The 27950-nt window shown below is 44.7% G+C and overlaps 2 protein-coding genes across 4 annotated transcripts in view; one reads left to right on the forward strand and one right to left on the reverse strand.

The window, feature by feature from the left end:
- The window catches only part of LOC138801058 (carboxypeptidase O-like), a 29808-nt gene extending 2089 nt beyond the window's left edge, over positions 1-27719 (forward strand). The window contains exons 2-11 of the mRNA XM_069983486.1: positions 1123-1198; positions 8258-8382; positions 11132-11243; positions 11893-11994; positions 16562-16666; positions 17851-17961; positions 19641-19731; positions 20529-20731; positions 24241-24325; positions 26511-27719. Coding sequence (XP_069839587.1) covers positions 1123-1198; positions 8258-8382; positions 11132-11243; positions 11893-11994; positions 16562-16666; positions 17851-17961; positions 19641-19731; positions 20529-20731; positions 24241-24325; positions 26511-26782 — 1282 coding nt within the window. The 3' untranslated portion in view covers positions 26783-27719. The remainder of the gene's footprint in view (positions 1-1122; positions 1199-8257; positions 8383-11131; positions 11244-11892; positions 11995-16561; positions 16667-17850; positions 17962-19640; positions 19732-20528; positions 20732-24240; positions 24326-26510) is intronic.
- The window catches only part of LOC138801059 (gamma-crystallin M2-like), a 105707-nt gene that overhangs the window by 20995 nt on the left and 56762 nt on the right, over positions 1-27950 (reverse strand). Inside the window, exon 1 of one of the 3 annotated variants that reach the window (XM_069983489.1) lies at positions 25221-25321. The exons of the other annotated variants lie outside the window; for them this stretch is intronic. Coding sequence (XP_069839590.1) covers positions 25221-25250 — 30 coding nt within the window. The 5' untranslated portion in view covers positions 25251-25321. Of the gene's footprint in view, positions 1-25220; positions 25322-27950 lie in introns of those variants that run through there. 3 annotated transcript variants of the gene reach the window in all.

Here is a 27950-nt window from a genome sequence, read left to right on the forward strand (position 1 = left end):
GAAAGCACAAGGGGGCTATATACTACTGGGGGGGACCTCACAGGGGGCTATATACTACTGGGGGGAGAACACAGGGGCGCTATATACTACTGGGGGGAGCTCACAGGGGGCTATATACTACAGGGGGACAGCGCACGGGGGGGCTATATACTACAGGGGGTGCTCACAGGGGGCTATATACTACAGGGGGGAGCTCACAGGGGGGCTATATACTACTTGGGGGGAGCTCACGGGGGCTATATACTACTGGGGGGAGCTCACAGGGGGCTATATACTACAGGGGGAGAGCACAGGGGGGCTATATACTACTGGGGGGAGCTCACAGGGGGCTATATACTACAGGGGGAGAGCGCACAGGGGGGCTATATACTACTGGGGGGAGCTCACAGGGGGCTATATTCTACAGGGGGAGAGCGCACGGGGAGGCTATATACTACTGGGGGGAGCTCACAGGGGGCTATATACTACAGGGGGAGAGCGCACAGGGGGGCTATATACTACTGGGGGAGCAACAGGGGGGGCTATACACTACTTGGGGGAGCAACAGGGGGGCTATATACTACCAGGGCAGTCACCCCCTTTGTACCTAATATCAAAGGCCTGGTGAGAGAGAAAAAAATGCCAGTTTTCCCGCTAATAAGCAGCAATTCTGTATATAAATAGTTGAACGTTTGTGACAAAGTAACAAAACACGTTTCCTACTGATGTTCAGCTCGGACCTTCACCTGACAATAGACCCCGGTAAGTGGACCTTCACTAAAAGTTGTTGAGTACCCCTGATATACAGTATATCCATTACGTGTACAATTCACCATAACATGGCTGTATCTTACCACAAACCATACAGTTAGGAAAACTCTGACCTGGTTTCAAAGAGAGCTTCAACCAGGACCAGAGGTTTCGCTGAAAAAGGCAATTTTGAGAATACAGATAAGTAAAAGGTAAGTATGTGGGTGTGTAAGGAAAGATTCTGTCTTAATAAAAGACAAGAATTGTAGGAAATTACATTGCCTAATACCTAATCACTTTTATGGACAGCACAAGGAAACTCTACCCTAGAAACACAAACTTTCTTAATGTTTCCATAATGCTGAGCTAACCTTTTTTTTATATATATATTAGAGATCAAGTTTTAAGCATTATCCCAGAAACACCAAGCCATGCCATGTACATTAAAGAAATCTGCAATGATGTGCAGGTAGGTTACAAATACACCAGATAGGTTTATATACTTGATAGATTTATTGGACAGTGCGTCACTGGTTGAATGTACACAATATCCAGGTTTATTCCTTTCATGACAAGTTTTCTTCACCTTCCCTGTTCTACCTTCTAGAATCATCATGCTCTAAGACAGTCGGGCATTACTAAAATCATTTGAGGGCTGCATACTGTGCGCAGAAGTTAGTAGCGTGGGTTTGCTGCACCCGGGGCAAAGAAGTATTGTTCCCCTAGTGCCCCTGCTATTGTAGTTAACACCCCCTGATGCCCCTTGTAGTCTAGTTAACCCCTAAGTCATGACCCTTGTAGTCTAGTTATCCCCCCCAGTGATGTCCCTGGTAGCCTAGTTAACCCCCCCCAGTCATGTCCTTGGTAGCCTAGTTAACCCCCCCCCCCCCCCCCCCCCCCGGTCATGTCCCTGGTAGCCTAGTTAACCCCCAAGTGACTGTCCCAAATAAAAAAAAATAAACATCCCACTCATTTTTCCTCCGCTCCCACGCTGCCCAGGTCCTCTTCTCTCCCCTCTAGCCTGTGCCTGCCTTCTCCTGCAGGCGGCGCGCAATGAAATGATGTCATCACGCACGGCCAGGAGAGGGAAGACGTGCGCCGCTCTGGTGGGAAAGGGGCCGGCACTCACAGCATCCTCCTGTGTCACAGACACAGGAAGATGCTGTGAATGCCGGCTCCTGCCCCACCAGAGCGGCGCGCACATAACAGGGGAGCCGCGGGCCGCATCGGGGGGTCTCAGAGGCCGGATGCGGCCCGCGGGCCGGAGGTTCCCCACCGCTGCTTTAAGAATGCCACAAACTGCAATGCATGGATCTAGGTCATATGATGAGGGTTATATCAAGGTCAGGACTGACTAGTCCACAATCAACACGATGTGCCACTAAATAAATAAAAGAAACCCAGATCTTTTTACTGATTATCAGAGGAAAATAAAGAATCAACAGTAGACCACATAGAGCTGAACAAAAGGCTATGTGCTTTACAGCCCATTGCCCCTAGTTAAAGCCCCAAACAATTTCAATTTGGGACACATTTTTGGCCATTTACAGGACAAAGTACAGTATATGTAGAATAGCCAGATTTTGGGACGTAAACAGACACCTTTAGATGGTCCAGGTGGCCCATAGGAGAGAGTGGCGATCTGTTGCCGCTGTTCCTATTACACAGAGCGACGTACAGCAGACCGTGGCTGTGCTGATCATTTTGTTTGAGCATGTTGAAAGATCACGATCAGCAGATATTGTGCAAGTCGGCTGATTCTCACCTTTAACAAGCCCTATTACACCAAGCGATTATCAGTCAGAACGGTCGGTAATCGGCCATTTATGACCAATAATCAATTCATTTAATAGGGCCTTATGAAATACTATGGTTTTTGATAACAATAGTGATTTCCAATTTGAATGTACAATGAAGGTGGGAATTTTAATATAGAAACAGACATGCCTAGTAGTGATGAGCGAGCATGCTCATCTGAGCTTGGTACTCGTTCGAGTATTAGGGTACCCGATGGTAGTCATTACTCGGACGAGCATCTCGTGATACTCGAGAAAATGGCATCATCCTTTTCCTGTAAGTTTGGGCGCAATTTCTTAGCCAATCAACATGCAGGATACTCTTTGGTACATCCTGCGATCACATGGGACCCATACATGTCGATAGCAGAGATTATTTGGCCAGATCAGATGATCCTGGCCTATAAAATTCTGGGCCGGTGGCGCTCGGCTCACATGCATGCTGGAAGAGAATAAGGACAGAGCTGCTGCTTGTCCGGAAGAGCGTTAGGGAGCGAATTAGTGTTCCAGTAGGCAGGTACTATAGAAAGAACCCAACATCCCTTGTAAGGGCTCAAAATCTTTATTTATTTATTTATTTTTTTATTACTCCAGACTGCTGGCTGGGAGTTGCAGTGCAGCTACCACGATTTTAGAAGTACACTGTGGTGAGCTGCTACTAGAAAGGGGACAGCAGGTGTTGCATACAGACCACAAAGAAGTCCTCAGTACTATTATATATTTTTGTGGCTGGCGCTGCTGCTGCTGTACATTGTACTGCTGTGATTTGTAGAACAGCTGCATAGAACCTGCGTAACAGGTGGCATACACCATATACCACCACTTACACACAGACTCTACGACAACCTCCGAAAACTAGTGTGACCAGTATATTTTCTCATTTCATTTCTTAGTGCAGCCACATCCAAGCTTACTGTTAATTGCCCTGTGTAAGAGGGTGGCATACACTATATAGCTGCACTTAGCCACAGATTGTATACCACAACCTCCAAAAATTAGTGTGACCAGTATATTATCTTATTTCTTTATTTCTTAGTGCAGCCACATCCAAGCTTACTGCTAATTGCCCTTTGTAAGAGGTTGGCATACACTATATAGCTGCACTTAGCCACAGATTGTTTATGACAACCTCCAAAAACTAGTGTGACCAGTATATTTTCTTATTTCTTCATTTCTTAGTACAGCCACATCCAAGCTTACTGCTAATTGCCATGTGTAAGAGGGTGGCATACACTATATAGCTGCATATATCCACAGATTGTATACGACAGTCTCCAAAAACTAGTGTGACCAGTATATTTTCTTATTTCTTCATTTCTTAGTGCAGCCATATCCAAGTTCATTGCTAATTGCCCTGTGTAAGAGGGTGGCATATACTATATAGCTGCACTTACCCACAGATTCTATACGACAACCTCAAAAAACTAGTGTGACCAGTATATTTTCATAAAATGGTGAACCCCAGGGGTAAAGGTCGAGGGCAAGGACAAGGGTGTGGGGTTCCAAGCAATGCAGTTGGCAGAGGTCGTGGTTCTGGGCAGGGTGACATACTGTAGCAGCACCCATTGAGAAAGGAGCAGTGGCACACTGCAGACATTAACTCCCTAGCTTCTTCTAGCAACTTACAGCGTCTCAGGGTACACCGCTATTGAAACCTCAGCAGTGTTAACAGGTGATCACGTGGATAGCGGATAATGTGTCCAGTAATTATACACCATCCAGTCTTCCACGCAGTCCACCCACGTTAGCCAAGTGAGTGGAACCCTTGATCCTGCAGCTCAGCCTCCTTCCTTACAGCCTGGCCCCTTCCGGGAAAGGAGGGATTCAGATCCACCACCATGCTCCCAGGAAATCTTTTCTGGACCCATCTCTGAGTCTAAGCAACCGGAGCAGTCGATCTGTCCCGATACCCAAACTATGCAGCTCACGCAGACAGTGGGTGATGAGAGTGGGGAGTTGCAAGCGGGGTTGGAAGAGGTGTCTGATGGTGATGATGAGACCCGGTTGTCAGACAGTGAGTTGTTGTCATGGATGTAACTCAAAGTGGGGAGCAGAGTGACGAATTGGAGGAAGAGCTGGTGGATGAGGACGAGGTGACTGACCCGAGCTGGGTGGATAAGCCTTGTGAAGACAGTGCTTCTGAGGGGGAGGAAAGTTCAGCCACAGGACCGGTTGGAAGAGGAAGAGGGGTGGGCAGAGGGAGAAGCAGGGCCAGAGCAAGTAGATCAGCAACTGTTTCACAGAGTCAAACTCCCGTGGCCAGGCCTAGATGTTTGCAAGTCTGGAGGTTCTTTAAAAAAACTGTGAATGACCGACGGACTGTAGTGTGCAACCTGTGCCATGCCAGGATCAGCAGGGGAGCCACCACTACCAGCATGCGCAGGGATATGAGTGCTAAACACCCCACTCAGTGGAACCAAGGCCGTTCAGTTACTGCAAGTCACACCCCTGCTCCTTCCCCTGTGTCACACGCTGGCTCTGTCAGTCCCCCCCGCCCAAGCTCCAGGTACGAGCACCTCCCGCCCTCACCTCCACTATGCTCCACACCTACCAGCAAGGTGTCCAAGCACAGCATTCAACTCTCCCTACAACAGACCTTTGAACGGAAGCACAAATACACTGTCACTCACCCACATGCACAAGCCCTAAATATGCAAATGATGCTGCCCTATCGGCTGGTAAAGAGGATTTTAAGAACCTCATGGCGGTGGCTTTCCCTCGGTATTCTGTCCCCAACTGCCACTACTTTTCACGGTGTGCCGTACCAGACCCACACTAGCACGTGTCAGATAACATAATCCGTGCCCTGAATAACGCGGTTAGTGACAAGGTCCACCTAACCACGGACACGTGGACAACTGCTGGCGGGCAGGGACACTATATCTCCCTCACCGCACATAGGGTTAACTTGGTGGAGGCTGGGACAGAGTCTGAGCCTGGTTCTGCTCATGTGCTTCCCACACCGAGGATTGCTGGGCCTACCTCGGTCGTGGTCTCTCTTGATTTGCATAACTCTTTCTCCTCCTTCTCTTCCTCCTCCTCTCTATTACCCTCCATGAGTACGTCTTCGTCATTTGGCAGCGCTAGGTGCATCAGCACTGCGGTGGGTAAGCGCCAACAGGCGGTGTTAAAACTGCTGAGCTTAGGCGACAAGAGGCACACCACCCAGGAGCTGTTGCAGGGCATCACGGCACAGACCAATCTTTGGCTCGTGCAGAGGAACCTCAAACCAGGCATGGTTGTGTGTGACAACGGGCGGAACCTGGTGGCGGCTCTGCAACTGGGCAGCCTCGCACATGTACCATGCCTGTCCCACGTGTTGTACCTAGTGGTGCAGCGGTTCCTTAACACCTACCCGAATTTGGCTGACTTGCTCACCAAGGTGAGGCACATCTGTGCGCATTTCCGCAAGTCAACCACAGATGCTGCCACCCTTAGGGCAGTGCAAAGGCGCTTGCAACTGCCAGCTCACCAACTGCTGTGCGACGTGCCCACACAGTAGAATTCCACCTTCCACATGCTAGCCAGGGTTTACCAGTAACACAGAGCCATTGTGGAATGCCAGATGTAAACCTCGGTAGTCAGGTCAGTCAGCTTCCTCAAATCTACAATGAGGAGTGGACTTGGATGTCTGCTATCTGTCAGGTACTGGACCCCTTTGAGGAGTCAACACAGATGGTCAGCGGTGATGCCGCCATCATCATCCTCACCATCCCGCTGCGGTGTCTGCTTCAAACCTTCTTGCTCAGCCTGAAGTCTGAGACATTGCCTTCGTCTCATGAGACGGGGGAAGAACATCCTGCGCTAGATAGATAGCCCTTCCTCACGTCTGTTTCTCAGCACAAAGTAGAGGAGGAGGAAGAGGAGCAGACTGCTGCCACGACTGAAGAGGGTAACCATGCTCAATCCTTAGTTGTTAAGCGTGTATGGCCTGAAGAGGAGGAATTGGTGGAGGAGGAGGAAATTGAAAGTCAGCCTATTGAGGAGAGGGAATTCTTGCGTGTTTGGACCCTTGCACACATGGCTGACTTTATGTCTCTAGGCTGTCTTTCTCGTGACCCTCAGGTTAAAAATAATTTTGACAACACCGATTACTTGGTGTTCACCCTCCTGGACCCTCGATACAAGCAGAACTTTTCCACTCTCATTCCTGCCGAGGAACGCAGAATGAGAGTGAATCAATATCAACAGGCCCTGGTGCAGAAACTGAAAATTTACTTCCCATCCGACACCACTAGAGGCAGAGGACGTAGTTCTGTGGGCCAAAAAGTGGGGGAGAGGAGGGGTGGAGCAGGCAGCTTGTCAAGGGGCAGGGGAACAGTCTCCAAGGCTTTTGACAGTTTCATGGCACCCCAGCAAAACTATGTCACCCGTCCCCAGTTTAGACAGAGTAGAAGAGAGGCCTTCAGAAATATGGTGAGGGAGTACCTTGCTGACCATACCAATGTCCTTCCTGATCACGCTGCTACATACAACTACTGGGTTGCAAAGCTGGATATGTGGTCCGAACTGGCGTTTTATGCCTTGGAGGTGCTGAGCTGCCCTGTTGCTAGCATGTTGTCAGAGCAGTTCTTCAGTGCAGCTGGTGGCATCATCACTGATTAGCGCACCCGCCTGTCAACTGACAGCGCTGACAGGCTGACATTTATAAAAATGAACAAAGCCTGGATTTCACCTGAATTCAACTGTCCACCCGGGTAAAGCAGCTCAACATGAGGATTTGTATATCCTCTCCTCCTCCTCGTCCTCCTCCTTCTTTAATTTTCAGCCAATAGCCAATTCCGCCATGCTGTGTCTGGCATAATTTTTGGGAGGCTCACCTGCTACCGCTTCTACCTGGGTCACTCTGTCATCACCGCCATGCTGTGTCTGGCATAATTTTTGGGAGGCTCACCAGCTACTGCTTTTACCTTGGTCAATCTGTCCTCACTGCCATGCTGTGTCTGGCATAATTTTTGGGAGGCTCACTTGCTACCTCCCTTTTACTGGTTCTCTGTGTCCTCAGTGCCATGCTGTGTCTGACATAATTTTTGGGAGGCTCACTTGCTACCTCACTTTTAATCGTGCTCTGTCTGGCTAAGTTTTTGGTTGGTTCATATACTACCTCTGTTTTAATGGTTCCCTGTGTTCTCACTGCCATGCTGTGTCAGGCTAAATTTTGGGGTGGTTCATATGCTAACTCTGTTTTAATCCTTCACTGTGTTCTCTGTGTCATGCTGTTGCCCAGAATTTGGCGTAATGGTGCGATTAGGCAGCCTCAGAGGCATCCATGCATGCTGCCCCTTCTGTTTCCTGTCCATTTCCGTTGTGTTTCCATCATTTTCAGAGGTTGCTAGGTTTTCAGACAACCTTCCCTGTGCCGAGCTTGGGTCCCCTGCAAAAATGCTCGAGTTTCCCATTCACTTCAATGGGGTTCGTTACTTGAAACGAGCACCTGAGTATCTGGAAATATTTGTCTCGAGTAACGAGCACACGAGCATTTTAGTACTCAGTCATCACTAATGCCTAGATATAGATTATGCACATGTGTATATTCTGTATATATTACAATGTGTCTATTTACATACTGTACATATATAATAAACACATACAACACTCAGACTGTACAGTACACATTACATATGCTACAAATACATTTTAGTTTTAGAAGTACAAAAGTTTAATTGGAGTTAATTGAGTTAAGTTTATGGGCAGAAAATTGATAAACTGTAATTTGTCTTGTTTAACTGTAGCTTGACTTGTGGAAACCTGGCTATTTAGAAGACCTCTATCCTGGCAGGGAAGTGCATATACGGGTGCCATCATCACATCTCCATGATATTAAACAAAATCTTCTGCAAAAAAAGATTTCATTTAGGTATGTGTGTTTTCTGAACTGAACTACTGTAAGCGATAAATAAAAAGCCGGATTTTTTGTGGAGTGCTCATACCGTTCAGCAGATCACATGGAATCTAACAGGGTACTCCAGAGACTGAAGAATTTTTATTATTATTTTTATTTTTTATTTTTTTTGCTATGCGGTATCCCACCACGGGTGTTTTTGTCTCTCCTGTGTATCAAAAAGCCTTTTCTCTGAAGTAGTGATGAGGTATTCTAACGTTTCCTCACTAGTTGTCAGTATTGTCTATGTATTTCTATGCACAGCTGTAGTTAATGAGTTTACTGTTTTGTACCATGTGTTTTTGTGCTGACCTATCACAGGTGCTCTTTTTTTCTAACCTATCTCTTTTCTCCTTTCTCCCCCACCACTCACAGGTAGGTATACTGAGGCCCCTTTAGGAGGAGTTACATGGTGGAGGAATTGCAGTTCAGTCTTATCCAGATTCTAAGAAAGGAAAGACGCAAACAACACTGTTCCTGCAGTAGTTAAGCCAGGGCCTGGCTGATGCCAGGACCCCTGTCAGGGACAACCAAGGCAGTCTAGTCTAGGTGCAGCAAGAGACAACCAGTTCTTTCACAACTACTACTATATCTACTATGCAGTGATAATATCTACTATGCAGTGCTAAGCACTTTAAAGGGAGAGGTCATCAAGGAAAACCCTTAGCCATTCCGAGAACATGTCTAGCCCCGATAGGACAAAGCAGCTAGTACTGAAGGCCTATGTATCCTATCGCGCAGTGCAGGTAACTGGGACACCCTCAGACACTTAGCTACATTTAGATAACCACAGCTGGGGCTTGTAGTACCCTGACAGGATGGGTAGCTCGTTACTGTAGGGCAGACGGTGGTCAGACCAAAGTTTAAACACAACTACAAGTAACTATTCACTACAAAGTATATCTTCAAGTTCCGGCAGAGTACACAGCTACATTGAGTTGGAGCACCTTTGACTCACTCCTCTCCTCTACTCTTCAAGCACAACTACCTCTCCTCTATTCTACTCTCTAGCACCTCCTCAAGCACAACAAGGTCAAGCCCTAAAAGTATATGCAAACATGCAAAGTGTATGGTTATCTTGGAGCACTTGACAGTAAAGCTGTTCTATTTTTACATCAATGGGACTCTGTCATATTCTATACACACCAGCACCTATACACACAAACCACACACCTTGGGTTATTTTTCCACTTTGTGGGGGGGGGCAGTATTGATAATCCAGGTGGGTCAGTTGCCACTCAGGACTACAGTGACAAGAGCCCAAGGGACCCACCACAACCTCGCAGGTTACCAACCATTCGGGGAACACAGCCAGCCACATAAAAAGCAGGTATCAACATCACACCTGTGTGCTGGACTAGCGTCACAACACTAACACCTTTGGCTAAGCTGACACCACCACCAGTACTAACATCACCTGGTAGCACCTCCTGCACACCACACTAACACATTACTTACATACGTTATTAAACATTAGTGAATGAATTTGTTTGCACTTATTTTTACCTTTAGGGAACATAGCCTTAGGGTGCATTCACATGTACAGGTTCTGCAGCAGATCTGCGGCAGATTTGATGGCGCAGATTTGAATCTGCAGCAGATCCGCAGCAGATTTGATGGACAAGAATAATTTGCTTTGAATCTGGAGCTTCAAATCTGCGCCATCAAATCTGTTGCAGATCTGCTGCAGATCCTGTACGTGTAAACGCACCCTAATGCTGGGTTTACACGGAACGATTATCGTTCTAATTTGCACAATAACGATCAAATCGTTCATTTTGATCTTTTATCTTGTTCTTAAATCGTCGTTTGTCGTTCCCAAAAAATTCGCCCCTCGCTCATCCGCAGCCCCCTGCGCTGGGTCGATCGGCGCCCCTGCCACCCCGATCGCCGCCGCTCCGATCGCCACCCCGATCGCCACCCCCGCCGCCCCGATCGCCACCCCCGCCGCTGCTTTGATCGCCATCGCCGCCGCCGCTCCGATCGCCCCCGCCGCCCCGGCCACGAGCATACGTTACCTGCTCCGCGTAGCAGGTCTTCGAAATCCCCGGCTCTTCAGCGCATTGATTGGCTGAAGAGATGAGTCGGGAATTTCAAACGGCTCCTCTTCAGCCAATCAGTGCTCCTCTTCAGCACTGATTGGCTAAAGAGGAGCCGTTTGAAATTCCCGACTCCCCTCTTCAGCCAATCAATGCACGGCAGCACTGATCGGCTGAAGAGGAGCCGTTTGAAATTCCCGCCTCCCCTCTTCAGCCAATCAGTGCTGCCGTGCATTGATTGGCTGAAGAGGGGAGCCGGGAATTTCAAATGGCTACATACAGGATGCGCAGCAGATTTCCCAATCCTTAGTCGGAGGGTGAGTTCACACGTACAGGATCCGCAGCAGATTTCCCAATCCTTAGTCGGAGGGTGCGTTCACACGTACAGGATCCGCAGCAGATTTGATGGCACAGATATCAATGTAACTAAACAACTGAACACAGCATCAAATATGCACCATCAAATCTGCTGTGGATCCTGTACGTGTGAAGGCACAGTGAATATGATGTTGTTCATTTCTGCTACATAACATCTATAGATTTATTGTGGACAGTGGAAAACCACAAAAAACTCAAACAAAAAAAGCAGCATTTTAATCTACAAGGGAACTATTTATTAGTTCTAAGGAAATACTTTTTAGACGCCAGTAACTAATGGTGTTCTTATTGATCCTATATCTTTTCAGTGTTCTGATAGATGATGTACAAAAACTTATAGATGAGCAATTTGTTGTTAAACCGAAAGATAAAAGATCATTGACTTCATTTCAATATACAATATACCACCCAATGAATGAGGTAAGGCCTCTTTATGGTATAATATATATTTCTATTACAAATCAGTATAAAATGTTACAGCAATAAATACAATGAGCACTGCTTCCAGGCATATAAATAAACATTATAACTGCTACTTATATGGCCCGAAAACATACTTTGTAATTCCTACATATGTAGGCAAGGGGGTGGTCCTGAGCAGTTAACTAGTCACTGCTGGTGGGAAAACTGTTCGGCAATTGCACCTCCCTGGGAGTGTCGGCATATAGGAGCCTGTAGTGTCACAAAGGGGCTGTCCCTGAGCACCAGCGCTCCCAGAGAGGCCTGATTGCAGAAGAGTTTTCCTAAAGAGGTGACTAGTTAACAGCTGAAGAACACCCCATGCCTACATAGGTAGGAATTACAAAATAAGTTTTCAGGCCATATAAGTAATGCTCATATCGTATACATGTTTGCCTGGAAACAGTGCTCGGGCTACATCGTAAGGTATTTATAGCTGTAACATTGATTGTATAGTAATTGGATCCCTTAATAAATTAACTTTTGAAGGCAAAAATAAATAACTAAAACATAGGTACACTGCTTTTTCATCCATTTTACTCATTGTCAAGGCATAAACATTCAACTAGAGTTATGGTTCTAATCTTTTATCCTCATTTCTCATTTGCAGATCTATGACTGGATGGATAAGATTAAAGAAACACATAAAGAACTAGTCTCCTTACATTATCTGGGGTCCACTTATGAGACAAGACCTATTTACTATTTTAAAGTAAGTTTACTTCATGCTGTATAGTGGTATGTCTGTAAATTACATTTTGTGTGGAACTGTGGTCTGTCCAAAAAAACCTCTGCTACAGTCAAACATTTTTTATTTTCTGAAGCATAATGCTTCATTATATTGCTGATATTACACCCTTAGGGTACTATTACACCAAGCAATTTTCCGACGACTAACGATTAACGATAAACGATCTAAACGACCGCTAAGGCAAAAGACCCGAAATCGTTCACCCAGGTACACGAAACGATGATCGTTAATTATGATCGTTCTTGCGGTCGTTTAGTCGTCGCTATTGCGTACGTTTCAGCTGTGAATTCTTATTCCACCGAACGATGTGCGAACGATGAGCGAACGATCAAACAATAAAAATAGGTCCGGATCCTATTAAACGATCAACGATTTCTCGTTGGTCGTTTAATCGTTGCCTGCTATTACACAAAATGATTATTGTTCAAATCCGAACGATTTAACGATTTTTCGAACGATAATCGTTCTGTGTAATACCACCCTTAGGCTATGTTCCTACAAAAGAAACATAGCAGGGAAAGGCAGACATCTTGTTATAATTACAGCCACAAATAATAATCATGATTGTTACCATAACGGCTGCCTTTATCCTCTACGTTCCCATCATGGTAAGATAGCCTAAAGGAGTACCTGACATTAAAAAAAAAAAAATTGACATATAAGAGAGATAGACATATCAAGAGTCGGTTTGAGTTGTTTAGGCCATAGCCAATCAGTAGAATGAATGAGGAGATGACCGCACTGCCTTGCACTCCTCCCCCCGACTCTGTGTCTTAGACCTAGATGGCCCCATAGACTTACATTAAAAGTCTGGCTAGGTCACGTGACATGAAGCCGGTAGTGAATCTGCTGTTCGAGGATTTATTCTGGTGTTATCTCCTGATGGGTCAATGTCTGAACACTCAGACCATTCAAAATTTTTAACATGTCTGTGGTGTCCCACTAGGGGTGTTACTGTTACATATACCCTTCGCAAAAGTCTGTACTTTTTGTGGTCTTATTTTGATGAATATAGTATTAAAAGATGGCCGATAGATGTCGCTGTATTGTGTATTAGTGTATGGAAGCTGCACAGCTGAAGGATCGCAAAGGGTTATTGTGTTTATGTATTACCAGAATCTGTAGACCAGTAGGATTTCTACTTTCTTCTTTCCTATCACCTCTCCTCTCTGTTTTCTATTGCACTCTTTTCACGCAATCACAGCGCACCCTACACGCTGTAGAGGAAGTTAGTCACATGAGTGGGGGAGGAGCAAGAGTCTTCTGTTTGGGATGGTGTGGAGAAAGAACGCAAACTAGACAACTCTCCACAGCAGTCCTATCTGGGCCCTGGCCCTCTGCCAGGTCCCCAAGTCGTCAGTCTTAGCCAGTACCCTGCATGGGTAGGGAGCAGGACAGTACGCTATTACTAACCTTCTTACAAGTACCTACACCAAGCACTATGAGTGTTAAACCTCTCAGGAGAGGACTAGCCAAAAGATAACCTCAACCCATGCTGTGGACAAGGAGAAGTCACAGAGCAGGACAGTATCCACTATAGAGCCACGGAGCCAGGAACTTGTCTGGACAGAGCAAAGTTGCAGTAGCCTAAGAACTCTGTCTCGCAGCGTGGGTGTCAGCAGGGAACCCTTAGCATTCCCCTCAACCCAGGTAACAAAGTCTGAGACCTGTGTCACCCATTATTATGGTCGGCCAACGCTAGTGGGCATAAGGTGGTGTGAAGACTGAAGTCAAAGGTTAATACACAGGCACAGGTGTTCTTCTTATTCCTCTTATTCTTCTAAGTATTTTACCTCATCCTCCAACATCCCGGCAGAGCACATTACTACATGGGTTGAGACTCTCACGGCATCCTCCTCTCTGCTACTCTACCTCAACACAACTCTATCGACACGATTATCTCCTACACTGCACTTATCCTACAGATCTGGTCGTCTTATTTTCAAGTCTTTATTGGAACTTTGTCAAGTGTATATCATAGACCTTCTGTATTACCTGTGGCACATTTACAAGTAGTAAACTAACTCAACGTTACTCCAAGAGTCTGTGGTTATTCATCACCCTCTACACAGCATACACACTGCAACCTTGGGAAACTTCCTATTTCTGTGGGTGGCGGGTCCTACTATCTGGGAGGGTCATTATACTGCTCTGGCCACCTGTGACTACATCTTCTGTGACACTATCCCAAAGGGACCTGGTAGCAACCCGGCAAGACACTGACCACAGGGGAAAAGGGTACAACTAGCCTTACCCGCTAAAAACAGGTGTGCCATCACATCTGTGAGCCCACCAGGCACTGGCGTCATGTGACAACCCATTAAGGTCCGGCTGTATCTAGGCCATGCACCACAGGAGTGGTGTCACACTACAACACCTAGCAAGTAACCGGATGTCCCTTCGATATAACACCTCCAGGGGTACACCACACGTCTCTCTGACATATCAAAAGTGTTTTAATGACAGTGTCCATTTAAGAACTATGGCGGTTTTAGCCGTAAAGGTTTTTTTTAGGCAAACTGGACTGATCGGTATTTAACGCCCACCCTACACAGTGAAGAGGGCTGAAAGCAGTTTATCTCCCTTCACTGTGTAGAGGTAGCAACACGGTAAACTGAGTGAAATAGACAGACGGCCACAGTGAACGGAGAGAAACTGCTTCCACCACTGTTCATTGCATATTTTGGGTGCTAGGTGTGGGCACCCCGCTAATCAGTGACCGATGAGCTATTCTGAGAAAAGCTTGTCAGTCCATTTTGTCACGAAAACACTGTTAAAGGACAACTCCCACAAAAAATTTTTTTTGCTCATTTAACACACATTACAAAGTTATATAACTTTGTAATGTGGTTAAATACCCGGCCTGGCCCCCTTCCCCCACTTTCGGACCCCCGACCCCCCACCCCGGAAGTTAAGGAATGTATACATTACCTATTACGATCGTCACGGTCCTCTTCTCCTCTGGTGACGACGACGTCAGAGCCGAGGGGCGGTCCGGGTCTTCTTCCTCCTCGGCGTCTTCATGCAAAGTGAATGGGGATGAAAAGGCTGCTGGTGCACATGCGCACCAGCAGCCTTTTCATTGGCTGGAGCGCATCACATGGCTTCCAGCTTGCTCAGCCCTGATTGGCTGAGCTTGCTGGAAGCCATGTGATGCGCTCCAGCCAATGAAAAGGCTGCCGGTGCGCAAGCGCACTGGCAGCCTTTTCCATCCCCTGGACCCGGAAGTCGGAGACATCGCTGGATGGCCGACGGCGGCGACGGAGAGGCGGACGCCGGGCGAATCGAGTGGCGATCGTCACCGGAGAGATGGTGAGTATGGTGTCTGTGTGTGTCTGTGTTTTTTTTTTTGGGGGGGTCCCGCGGGAGTTGTCCTTTAAGGTAGCTTCACACACATATTGAAACATATTTTATACTGCAGATTCTCAGCAGATCTACTGCAGATCTGCACCAGATCCGCAGCAGATTTGATCTAAATAACTGAACAAAGCATCAAATCTGCTGCAAATCTGCTGTGGATCCTGTACGTGGGAATGTACTCTTAGGCTGTGTTCACACGTACAGGATCCGCAGGATCCATCAGTTTGAAGGTAAGGGTACTATTACACAAAGTGATTATCAGATGGACATGGCTGAATACTGGTCCTTCCGGACGATAATCGCTTCGTATGATAGCTCGTGCTGAAAGACAGCAATTAGCCAACATACACAATGTCGGCTGATGGTTGTCTTTCAGCATGAACCAAAATCAAGATAACTATAGCAATGGTAGGCTCGGCTTCGCTCCGTACAATAGGACAGTTGGAAGCAGACTGCCGCTATCTTCTATGGGCTACTCGGGCAATGAAAAGAACATCTAGGCAGCCCCCCTAAAGCTTCCCGCAGCCTACCTAGGTGAAAGCTCATCTGCTCCTCATTCCCTGCTGGCTGTTGATGCTATTGCACACATGGACAGTGAGCAGGGAATGAGGATCAGGTAAGCTCGCACCTGATATGTCATCGCCTGCTTACTCCTTAACATCTGGCCATGTAAAAGAGTCCTAGGTCCTTCCCGGCCATGTCTTTTAAAATGGTTAGGGCAAAAAATGATCTTTTAATCTGCAGCAACCAAGTCACTGAGGCATGGCTTAGAGTGTCTGTGCCCTAGGCCCGAGATGCCTCACCTTTCTTTATCCCCACCCTCCTTGTCACTAGGAACGCCCCCGGGGTTTCTCCTATTCATTGCTTGTCTAAACAGTGCCACACCTCATTGACTCAGCTACTGCAGATTAAAAGGTATTTTTTTACTCTAACCAAGGCACCGGGAACATTTTAAAAGACATAAACTAGAAGGACATACTCTCATCAAATAGACAGTACCAATGGTTTGGAGAGTGGGTTGATGGATATAGTATCGCTTTAAGGATCACAAGAATGTTCTCAACTTTGCTGCACAGCACTCTATTAACCAAATATTTTTTTTATGTGTAAATAGCTTTTTTTTGGTATTCAAAAATAAACTGTTTCATTATATTTGATGGTTTCCTAGATTGGATTGCCATCGAATAAAAAAAAAAAAATTATATGGATGGACTGTGGAATTCATGCTCGTGAATGGATCTCAGTGGCATATTGCCAGTGGTTCATTGGAGAAGTATGTAAATATTGATCAGAACATCTTGTTTCTCTGTTTTACCTTGATTCTATGAACACTAAACTATAATAAAAAAATCATAGACCTAGTATTTACAATACCATAGACAATAATTTGTAATACTCAGCTATGATGATTTTCATATGACCTGATTAGCTGCTTACATCTCTTATATGTAGATTCAAAATTTCCTAGGGCCCTATTACACATGACGATATATCGTTCGAATTTAAACAATAATCGTCCTGTTTAATTGCAGGCAATTTAGGTCTGACCCTAAAATAATTGTTAATCGTTCACTAATCGTTTGCTAATCATTCTCTGTAATTCCATATTCCTTTACTGTCATTCCGAATTGGTTCACTAATCGCTCAGTGTAATTGCACATTGTTCATTCTTTTGCTGGGATCAGATGGAGTAAACGATCGTAGTAACCATCATAACTAACGACTATCCTACTGTGCAATATAATGAACAATTTCAGGTTAACGATAAACAATCTTGTTTGCTATAATTTATCCTTAAAAATCGCTTACTTTAATAGGACCCTTAGGCTGCATTCACACGTCCGGGATTGTGGTCTGCTAGCTACCTCCGTGATCCGTGCAAAACAGTCCGTTTTGCATCCGGTTTGCATCCGTGTCCCTTTTTTTCACAGATCTGTTTTAAAGCATTTTAAATTACATTGATTACATCACGTCCGTGTTTTTCACAGTGGTCACATCTGTATACATCTGTGAAAAACACAAATCTCATTGATTTCTATGGGGAATCTGTTCAGTGCTTCCGTTCCAAATAATGACATATCCTATTTTTAAACAGAACGGACCACGGATCTGTGAAATCACAGAACGTCTGAATAGCCCAATAGAAAGCAATGGCCTGTAAAATTGTCGGTGAGCACGGACAACTTCCCAGAACGTGTGAATGCAACCTTAGGCTATGTTCTCACTTTGGGAACATAGCGGGGAAAGGCAACTGCTGGTAATATAGACGGCCACAAATAATGATCGTGATCACTATTTGCAGCCATCTATATTAACAGATGGCTGCCTTTCCTTAAATACCTTTAACCTGCTGATACTTTCCATTTAAGTTCAGAAGAGCTCTGGTGATCAGGTTTAACATTGAACATTTCACTGAATTTTCATATGAAGTTTCCGTAAATTGGTCCTTTTTTTCAGTTACTTCATAATCACAATTACAATAATGTGATTAAAAAGGCTCTGGAAAACATGGATTTCTACATTGTCCCTGTCCTCAATATTGATGGTTTTGTTTATTCATGGACTACGGTAAGAACCAATGTAGATTTGCTAAACTTCTATAAAGTAATATTATTATGATAATCAATCAGAAGGAGCATAGCTATACTTGAAATCTTACCTACTGATGATTGCTTCATTTATTATCGTATCATAAATATGGTAGGAACACTCATTTCTGATAACCACTCTGATAAAAAAAGGCAGAAATCAGATGCCGTACACGAACACACTTGTTAGTCAGCTGATCACATCTTTAGTACAGGCATGAAAATCATAGTTATCGGCCACACATCGACTCTGTGTAATCAGCTAAACATTGACCGGACCAATGAGTGTTCATGCAACCCTGATTGAGCCTTGTAAAAGCCAATACACTTTTTGAACTATTTTATTTATGAAGTATATGTGTGGTGTTCAGCCAATAATATGCACGTAATACACCTAGGGTCGTGTTCCACAAGACAGCAGTTTTTGTGTTATACTTGGTATAATGTATGTGATGAATGGCAATGGGGTGCCCACAAATAACATAGTCACAAGGGAACAGATACTGCTTCAAGCTGACTGTCCAGAATACATGTGCAGGGATGCCAACAATAGAGTTTACTCCTATAACCTTGAGCAATGTAGGTAGGGATGATATACTCTTAAAACACTTTATTAAAGGAATCTTTAGTAGTTGGCTTTAGGTGACTTTAGGAACATTAATGTTCTCATAATGGCGAGCTGCAGTGTCCTGAATGCAGGTCTATGATTCCTCATGTTGTAAGAATGGTAATAGAGCAATTTTAAAATTTTAAAAGCCATCACATTTAATAAAAGTTATACAAGTTGCCTATCATTGTAATCGTACAGACTTGAGGAACATAGTTAACATGTCAGATTTACAATTGGGCAAATGGTGTAAACACAAAGCCCACCCTAAATTTAAAAAAGGGTTTTTTGTTTTGTTTTTATCAATTTCACCTTGCAATTTTTTTCTGTTTTCGCAGCATATTTTAAGTCTGCCATTGCCAGATTCAATTAGTGGCGCAAAAATAAGGGCTCATGTGGTTCTGTAGGTAAAAAAAAAAAAAGGAAGTGCTATGGCCTTTTAAACACAAGGAGGAAAAAACAAAAAGCGCAAAAATGAAAATTTGCCCGGTCCTGAAGGGGTTAAAAAAATGCTACAAAGTTGCTTACTTGCAGACTTGTTTACATCAGCCATTTCAGAAGGGAGGGGGAGGAGGGGGAGACAGAGAAAAAGCTCACTTAGTTTTTTATGTCTTCAGGAGAAAGCAGCAGCTGAGAACTGGGGGAAGGAGATTGAATGGATAATAAGTATGGAAGGAATTGTGAGGGTGGGCTCACACTGAGGAATCCACACGCTGGAGAAGATTCCATCGCTCGCCCCGCTCTCATTTCCGCCCGTCCCATAGACTCCATTCTATGGTCAGATGAATTCTGTCTTCCGCAGAAAGAACTGACATGTCAATTCTTTCAGCAGGCAGTAAAATCCACTTGTGCATAGAATGGAGTCTATAGCAAAAGAGGAGATGCGCGCGGCTGCGAGAGGGGACAGGCGATGGAATCCACTGGAGCTTTGCATGGATTCCTCAATGTGCACCCACCCTTATTCTCACCATGGGCAGCAACATATCAAAAGTTATGTTTGAGCAGAATACCCCTTTAATATAATCTTATGTATATATATGTTTTAAACTCAGGATCGTCTGTGGAGAAAATCTCGCTCTCCACATGAAAATGGAACTTGTCATGGCGTAGATCTTAACAGAAATTTTCATTCAAAGTGGTGCAGTAAGTTCCTTATAGCTAACAATATTTTTCTACAAAGGCATTCCTAAAGAGACTAAAGTATGCAGTGGAAAGTATACAATGTTCTCTAAATCTGACCAGCATTCTTTTTAATACTAACCCACCTTTAGACTATATTCCCACACAGTGTTTTTGCTCAGTATTTTTGTCAGTACTTTGCAACCAAAACCAGGTGTGGGTTTAAAACACAAACAGAAAGGCTATGTTCCCACACTGTTGAAATTAAGTGGATGGCCACCATGTAATAGCAAATAACCACGTTATTTCAAATCAACAGCTGTTGTTTTAAAACAACGTCCGTTATTTGCCATTAAATGACGGCCATCCACTCAATTTCAACACTGTGCAAACATGGCCTTTCTATGTTTTCAACCCACACCTGGTTTTGGTTGCAAAATAATGACCAAAATACTAAGCAAAATTACTGTGTGGGAACATAGCTTTAGGCTATGTTGACACAACAAACTTTTTATGAAAAGAACGGCTGTTGTTTTCATAATGCAATGATTTGCATTGAAGTCAATGCAAACAATGATCATTGTTTTTCACAATGTATTGAACAATGGCCATTGTCTGCTACGGCTGTCAAAATAACGATCATGTCAGTAATTTCTGCCCCTTGTCCATAGACTTCAATACAATTTCCCCCCCCCCCCCCCCCCCCAGTTTGTAGCTCTCAACTGTCTGAATCCTTTTACTGTCTTTGCTGCTCTCCCCTGCCTTTGCTGTGACTAGCTCCTGATAATGACTGTTCCACATGTTCTTCTGGTTTCAACTAGCAATTGGTGCCTCTAAGGACTGCAGCAGCAATACATTCTGTGGAACTGGACCTGCTTCGGAACCAGAGGTGCATGCTTTGTCACAGCTAGTGAGCAGTTATAAATCTGATATCTTGTGCTTCCTGACAATGCACTCATATGGACAGTTAATTCTGCTCCCTTATGGGTACACCAAAGATCCATCTATCAACCATGCTGAAAAGGTAAGAATTAATTATTCGGTTATGTTCCTGTCTTTTTTTGTCCCTTTGAGTCCAAATAACGGTCATTATTTCATAATGATGGCCACCAATTGTACAATAGCAGGTCTTTTTATGAAATAAAGGCCATCATTTGGACTCAAATGACCAAAAAAAGACATTGTTAATAAATAGGAGTACTGAAAGTGAACTGTGAAGTCCACAATAACATACTGGATGTTACCTAGCCATTGGCTGTATCCGTTTTCTAGGCAGTCCTCAGGCTGCATCCACCTTCTCCATGTAGCGGGATTCAAATGCTGGTTTTGGCAGGGCTGATCATCTCTACTAATGAGGGTTTGACCTTGAAAAGAAGCTTTATAGTTCTTTCATTGTCAGGCTTTGTTAACACGCTGTACAAACAACAGCTATTTCCCATGAATAGCCGTTGTTTAACGTTACCTACGGCTGGAATTAATGATCATATTCATGTTTGTACAATGTGTGAACATAGCCTCAATGTGGTATTGTCTTCAGCGCCCTTGCTTTTCCCTCCCTCCTGAGAAAACCGCTCCTCTTCTGCTATCTCAAGAGGTGTGGCTAGATCTTGTCTCTGATCTCTAGCACCACCCAGTGAGTGATGTCCCCACCTCTGACCAGCCCCTACAGCTGAATTCACCACCTCTTACCAATCCACAGAGCACTTCCATATACACATACATATATACTGTTTATCTGTTTCCACTTGTAGGACAAGAGTAAAACATTATTAGGACATTTAGGTTGAATGATGTAATAGCATGCTGCTTGGTGCTAGACAATGCCACAGACGGAATTATTCATGTAACTGCTGGCTGACTGTAAGTGTGGGTTCACACATAGCAGCTTTCTTGCAGAAATTTCTGCAGACCAAAAATAAATTTGCTTTGTTATTGGTTTTATTTTCTTTCCTGTTTGAATCTTCTATGTGTTCATGTGTGGCGAAGCAGGGTAGCCATGTAGCGTTAGTTAGGGCTTGTTGTGGTACCACTGCAGCACTTGTCACAGGCTTGTATGGTATACACTTTCTCTGGGTTTACAAAAACATGCCCAATAAAAGGTTGTAGGTAGAGATGAGCGAACCAGGTTCGGGATCGAGTCCATTCGAACCCGAACCTTCGGCATTTGATTAGCGGTGGCTGCTGAACTTGGATAAAGCTCTAAGGTTGTCTGGAAAACATGGATACAGCCAATGACTATATCCATGTTTTCCATATAGCCTTAGGGCTTTATCCAAGTTCAGCAGCCACCGCTTATCAAATGCCAAAAGTTCGGGTTCAGATGGACTCCAGCATGCTCGAGGTTCACTCATCTCTAGTTGTAGGTGTAGGTATTCCCTGATGTCCCTGTAGTGTATGATGCAGTGCAGATGAATCACAGAGTCCAGGATCAGCTTAAAGGGAACCATTCACCCCGTGGCCCCCGTTATAAACAGACAAACAGTCACATAAAGGTCAATATACTTACCATATCGCTCCCGGTCCCGGATCTCGTTGTTGACACGGAGAAATCGCCGAATCTTCTTCTCGCGCCCATTATGGTAATGAGCGCCGCCGGCCCGAAGTCCAGCCTTCTCCCCGCCTCCAACACTTGATTGACGCCGGGTCTTCTTCGTCTTCGTCTTCTCTCTTCTCGCCGGATCCCGCGCAGGCGCCGTGACGGTCGTTTTCGGCGCATGCGCAGTTCACAATTGAAGCCGCTCCACAGCTTCAATGTTTACTGCGCGTGCGCCGATTGTCAGAGCTGGTGACGTGTTGGACTTCGCGCATGCGTGGTACACAGGAACGTCAAGAGCACGTATCCTGTTTACCGCGCAGGCGCAGAAGAGATGACGAGACCTTCGCAACGGCGCCTGCGCGGGAATTCGTGAGGAGACTGAAGACTGAAGACGTCAATCAAGTTCCAGGAGGCGTGGATGGGCGGCGACGAGAAGAGGACCTCATGAATAAGTTGGACTCGTCCGTCGTTTCCTATGGACGTTGGACTCATCTCAGCTCATTACCATAATGGGCGGGAGAAGAAGATTCGGCGATTTCTCCGTGTCAACAACGAGATCCGGGACGGGACCGGGAGCGATATGGTAAGTATATTGACCTTTATGTGACTGTTTGTCTGTTTATAACGGGGGCCACGGGGTGAATGGTTCCCTTTAACCACTTGCACACTTTACTGGAACGATTCTTAAAGTGACAGTACAGCTTAATACTTTGCACATGTTGAGAGTAAGTGGTTTGAACTTGAGTGTTATTCTCAACCCCCTTTGAAATATTTGAGCGATAGCTTTGGATAAGTTAGAGTTGAACCAGGACAGTATCTTTCGTAGGTTTGTAGTTGGAAGACTTTATAAAGTACTGTAGGTGGTGGTGGGGGGACCTGTCTCGGCAGTGCAGATCTCTGTCAGGTCCTAAGCCCTCCTCCTAATGACGCTCCTTGCAGGGCGAAACTATTTAAGGGGCTATGCGGTGTATGTTTTAAACTAAATCACTCTACCACTAGTGAGCTACCCTAATACTTGAATCAGCGAGCTGCAGTCTATCTGATTCACCACTGCCAGTATGGTGGATGCGAGAGATAATAGTTAGAACTAGTGGAGAGAGTAGTTTTTAATCACTTCACTTTCTTTTTTCACTTTATTTTAAAAGCCAATTAAAAGTTATATTTTAGAGAGAGAGGGAGTAAAAGATGGTTATGTTTTTGGGCTATTGGCCCTAACAGAGTGATGTTGAACTCGCCTTGTGCCGGAAAAGATTACTGAGTGCCAGATCCGAGAGCAAGGGCCCCAGGCCTGAACAACCAAACAAAGCTAATCCCTTAAGGTTACCAAGGGAGATCAAGCGAAGGTTCGGTGGGATACTTCAGGTTTAACTGCTCTTTGCCAACCACTGAGGATAATCCGAATAGTTGAAGAACTACCTGACAAATACTTGGTCACCTGAGATGTAGACACGTTAAGTCCCTTGGGTGGTAGTTGCCCCTCTTAGTGTGTTAGCAACGCATGCTGCTGTGGGCAGACACTTGTGAAGAAAGAAACAGTCTTATAAATATTCACCTGGCCTCAAGGGCCAGGCCCTGTGGGAACTCCCTGGAACAGCTGGCTTATCAGGAACACAAATCATGATCATTATTTGCGGCCATCAATATTACGAGGCGGCCGTCTTACCCCATTGTAATCCCATAGTGGGAACATAGCCTTAGGCTACTTTCACACGTCGTCAAATGACGGTTGAAAAGGACAGCCGAAATTCAACAGCAAATAACGCCTTTTATAACAATGGTCATTATTTGTATAATAATGGCTGCTGTTATAAAATAACAGATGTTATTTGCTGTTGTAATAACATGCCACATACCATAAAGCTATTTTTTTCCATGAGGTCATAGGTCTTAGTCTACCAGATCCCCAAAGAAGAGAAATATTCAGACTACAGAAGTGTGCTAAAATGGTTTTATTCTGTATGCACAATAAGTGAGAATTTCAAATATTGTTTTTACAGTTATCAGTCGGGGAGATTGCAGCTTCTAAAATTGCAGAAACTCATGGTGCTCACTACAGAGTTGGAAGTGCATCTAACATACTGTGTAAGTAGTGAGATATAAAAAGAAAGTTTGCAATTTCATATAAAGTCTGAATGGTTTTATTAGTTATATAGTATTTGTACATGCGTGGCAATTCATGTTCAGCATTCTCTTAAAGGGAATGTACCATCAGTCCTGGGCTGAAGCACTGAAGGCGGGCCAACCCACCCCCAGTGGGAGAAAACCCCCGCCCCTCTATGACACTGCTCCATTAGCAGCAATGGAGCCCTATCATAGAGGGGCGGGTGTTTCCTCCCACTGGGGGTGGGTTGGCCCGCCTCCAGTGCTTCAGCCTGAGTCTGGTGGTACATTCCCTTTAAAGAGAGAGAGATGTTAAAGACTGCTACATCTCTGTTTTCATTTTCTATAATGGGAGACCTTATATTATCCTTATATATCCTTATATTATAAGTAAAGTAAACATGTGTGTAAAAAAGTGTATATATACAATATACTGTAAATACTTTGAAAAAAAAAGTTCTCTGAAATAACCTACATTGGTGTTATATGTAGTGCCTCCCTAACCACAGTACATCTGGGTCCTCAAGATGCAGCTGCAATGAAGTAGATCCGCTCTCAGAGTAAGGGTGGGGTCACATGTACCGGATCTGCAGTGGATTTCTTGCTGCGAGTTCGCAGCAAAATCCGCTGCGAATCCCAAACTGTCATTTTCAATGGCATTACATACTGACAGCGGGATTGTCATCCTGCTGTCAGTATGTAAATGCCATTGCCCTTGCTGATGCCCAGAGCATCCTTTACCTGGTCCACACTCTGGCTGCATCTAAGGCTCCCGGTCCCTGTAGGTGCCACTCAGCCAATCAGTGCATGGCCCTGCCACAGTCACACCTATGGCTGATACTAAAGCCGCTAAGTATGAATATGATATTACACTCACCACACTGCTGCAGACAGAATGGGAAAACATGGAGGTACTGACGTGTGAGCACAGGTGTGTTCTGCTAATTTGAGTCACGTGGGTCTTATGAAGGGGAATGCCAACTGCTAAGAGAGGGAGAGTTAGAAAATGTGAAATGGAGAGAAGAGTGCAGGTGCACCTAACACATATGGCTGATGCTAAAGCCACTAAGCTACTTTAAAAACAAACTCCAGCTATTTGGTATACAATTTGATCAAACCAATACGCCCCGTGTACCACGTGCAGGTATCCTGGTTCACACGGGTCCCTACGCTAACTCTGTACCGTGTCAGTCAGTGACTGCCTCCCCTGCAAGGCGTGCACATGCTGGGAAGTGAGGCCATGGAATGGCCCTGCAACCCCACTGTCACAGGACCAAACCCAAAATGCCCCACATAGGCCCTGCCGGCACCGCCGGCGGAGAACGCTGCCCCCAAATGACACAAGTATGAATAGGATATTACACTCACCACTCTACTGCAGACAGAATGGGAAAACATGGAGGTACTGACGTGTGAGCACAGGTGTGTTCTGCTAATTTGGGTCACGTGGGTCTTATGAAGGGGAGTGCCAACTGCTAAGAGAGGGAGAGTTACAAAATGTGAAATGGAGAGAAGAGTGCAGCTGCACCTTACACCTATGGCTGATACTAAAGTCGCTAAGCTACTTTAGAAACAAACACCAGGAATTTGGTATACAATTTGATCAAACCAATGACCGACCGACACGATGTAGAGTTAGCGTAGGGACTAGGGATGGTCCATACCTGCCGAGGTTCGGGTTCGTATGAACCCGAACGCTCGGCAGCAGATTCCCGCTGTAATGCCTGGAAAACTGGGATACAGCCTATGGCTATGGCTGTATCCCAGTTTTCCAGGCGGTGCTCCCGCTGGATCCGCCTGCTCCACGGAGCGGGCAGAGAGCGTGAATCATTACCGAGGGTTCGGGTTCGTACGAACCCGAACCGAACTCGGTTCGGACCATCCCTAGTAGGGACCCGTGTGAACCAGGAGACCTGCACGTTTGTACACGGGGCGATATGGCTTGATCAATTCATATTCCTACATCCTGAGGTTGGTTTTTTAAAATAGGCTTAGCAGCATTGGTATCAGCCATAGGTGTGATGTGCACCTGCTCCTCTATCTCCATGTCGGATCACTATATATGAGTATGTGCAGTATTTTACATATGTTGTATCGTTGGAGGTAAAGCATAGATTATAATTCTTACATTCAAGGTTTTTTTTGTATTTTTAATTGTTTTAAACAGATTTTAACTCTGGCTCTTCAAGAGACTGGGCTACAGATCTAGGAATTCCTTTTTCATACACATTTGAGCTAAGAGATAATGGAACTTATGGATTTGTTCTTCCTGAAGACCAGATTCAACCTACATGTGAAGAGGCTACAGCCGCAGTTCTATCAATTGTCAACTATCTAAATGAAAAACATTTTAATGGTGCATCAAGTGGCTTTTCTGACACTGTGTGGATTAATCTGAGTTTTTCAATAGTCATTGGCACATACTATTCCTTATATTGATTAATAATTTCTGAGGAAAAAAAAATGTTTTTCAAACAACTGGTGTTAGAACAAAGTAAAGTCTTCCAGCCATTATGAGCTACTCTATGTTCTGCAAGGAGTGGATTTTTCTTTCCAGTCTGACACAGTGCTCTCTGCTGCCCCCTTTGTCCATGTCAGGAACTGTCCAGATCAGTAGCAAATCCCAATAGAAAACCTCTACTACTATTCAGACTGGAAAGAATACACTTATATTACATAACGTATCTGAGCTATACTTTGTCACAATGTTCATTGAGTATAACATACAAAGAAAATTCACTCATGTTTTGCAGTCTTCCAACGACTTGTCTTTATTTCTTCTGTGAAAATTTGGCCGTGTGTAACAAACACTGGAGATAGCTGGAGGCTAGGCATCCTTTCCCCTGTTGCGCGTCATTTCGGAATGCGGAGCTTCCTTACTCATGCGCGCGCACAGGTGAGTGGAACCTGTTCAGCTAAGTACCGACGTGTGATGTCACAAGTTAGAGTTAGAATATGACCATTTTGAGCATTTTTATTTAGCGGGAAAAAAAAGCAGTTTTAAAAGTATCAAAACAATACAAAACCTATGTAAACATGAGTATTGGTGTCATCTAACCTACCTACAGAATTGTTTGTGCTATTTCACCCAACTAATAATATATATATTTTTTTGTTTTGCTCATTATGTTTCTGGTTAAAGGAAAAATTTATTAAAAAGTACAATTGATTCCACAAAAAATAAGCCTTCATACAGCTCTGTACATTGAAAATTAAAAGAGCTATGGCTCTTAGAAGACAAGGAGGGAAGAACTGAAATGCAAAAATGAAAAATGGCTTAGTCCTCAAGGCCAAAATATGCTAATAGTTAATATACACTGTTAATATAGTGACATTTTTTCTTATTAAAAAGAAAGCAACAGCAAAGACGAACAAAGTCTTTTTATGTTCATTTAATGCTTCAACAATTTGTATAATGACAGTGATGTACAGATGTGTCCTTCTCCAGCTAATGTGAATTGCATTTTTTTGTGTGGGGGGTGGGGATCTAGCATGCTGAATCTGCTGTCCGCCCAAAGAACTGATATGACAATTCTTTGGGGGGGATCGCGGATTACACTTGAGAAATAACATTAAGTCAATGGGACAGGCAGAACTTCAAGCGGAG

This window comes from Dendropsophus ebraccatus, chromosome 9, assembly GCF_027789765.1.
Source record: "Dendropsophus ebraccatus isolate aDenEbr1 chromosome 9, aDenEbr1.pat, whole genome shotgun sequence".
NCBI classification, from domain to species: domain Eukaryota; kingdom Metazoa; phylum Chordata; class Amphibia; order Anura; family Hylidae; genus Dendropsophus; species Dendropsophus ebraccatus.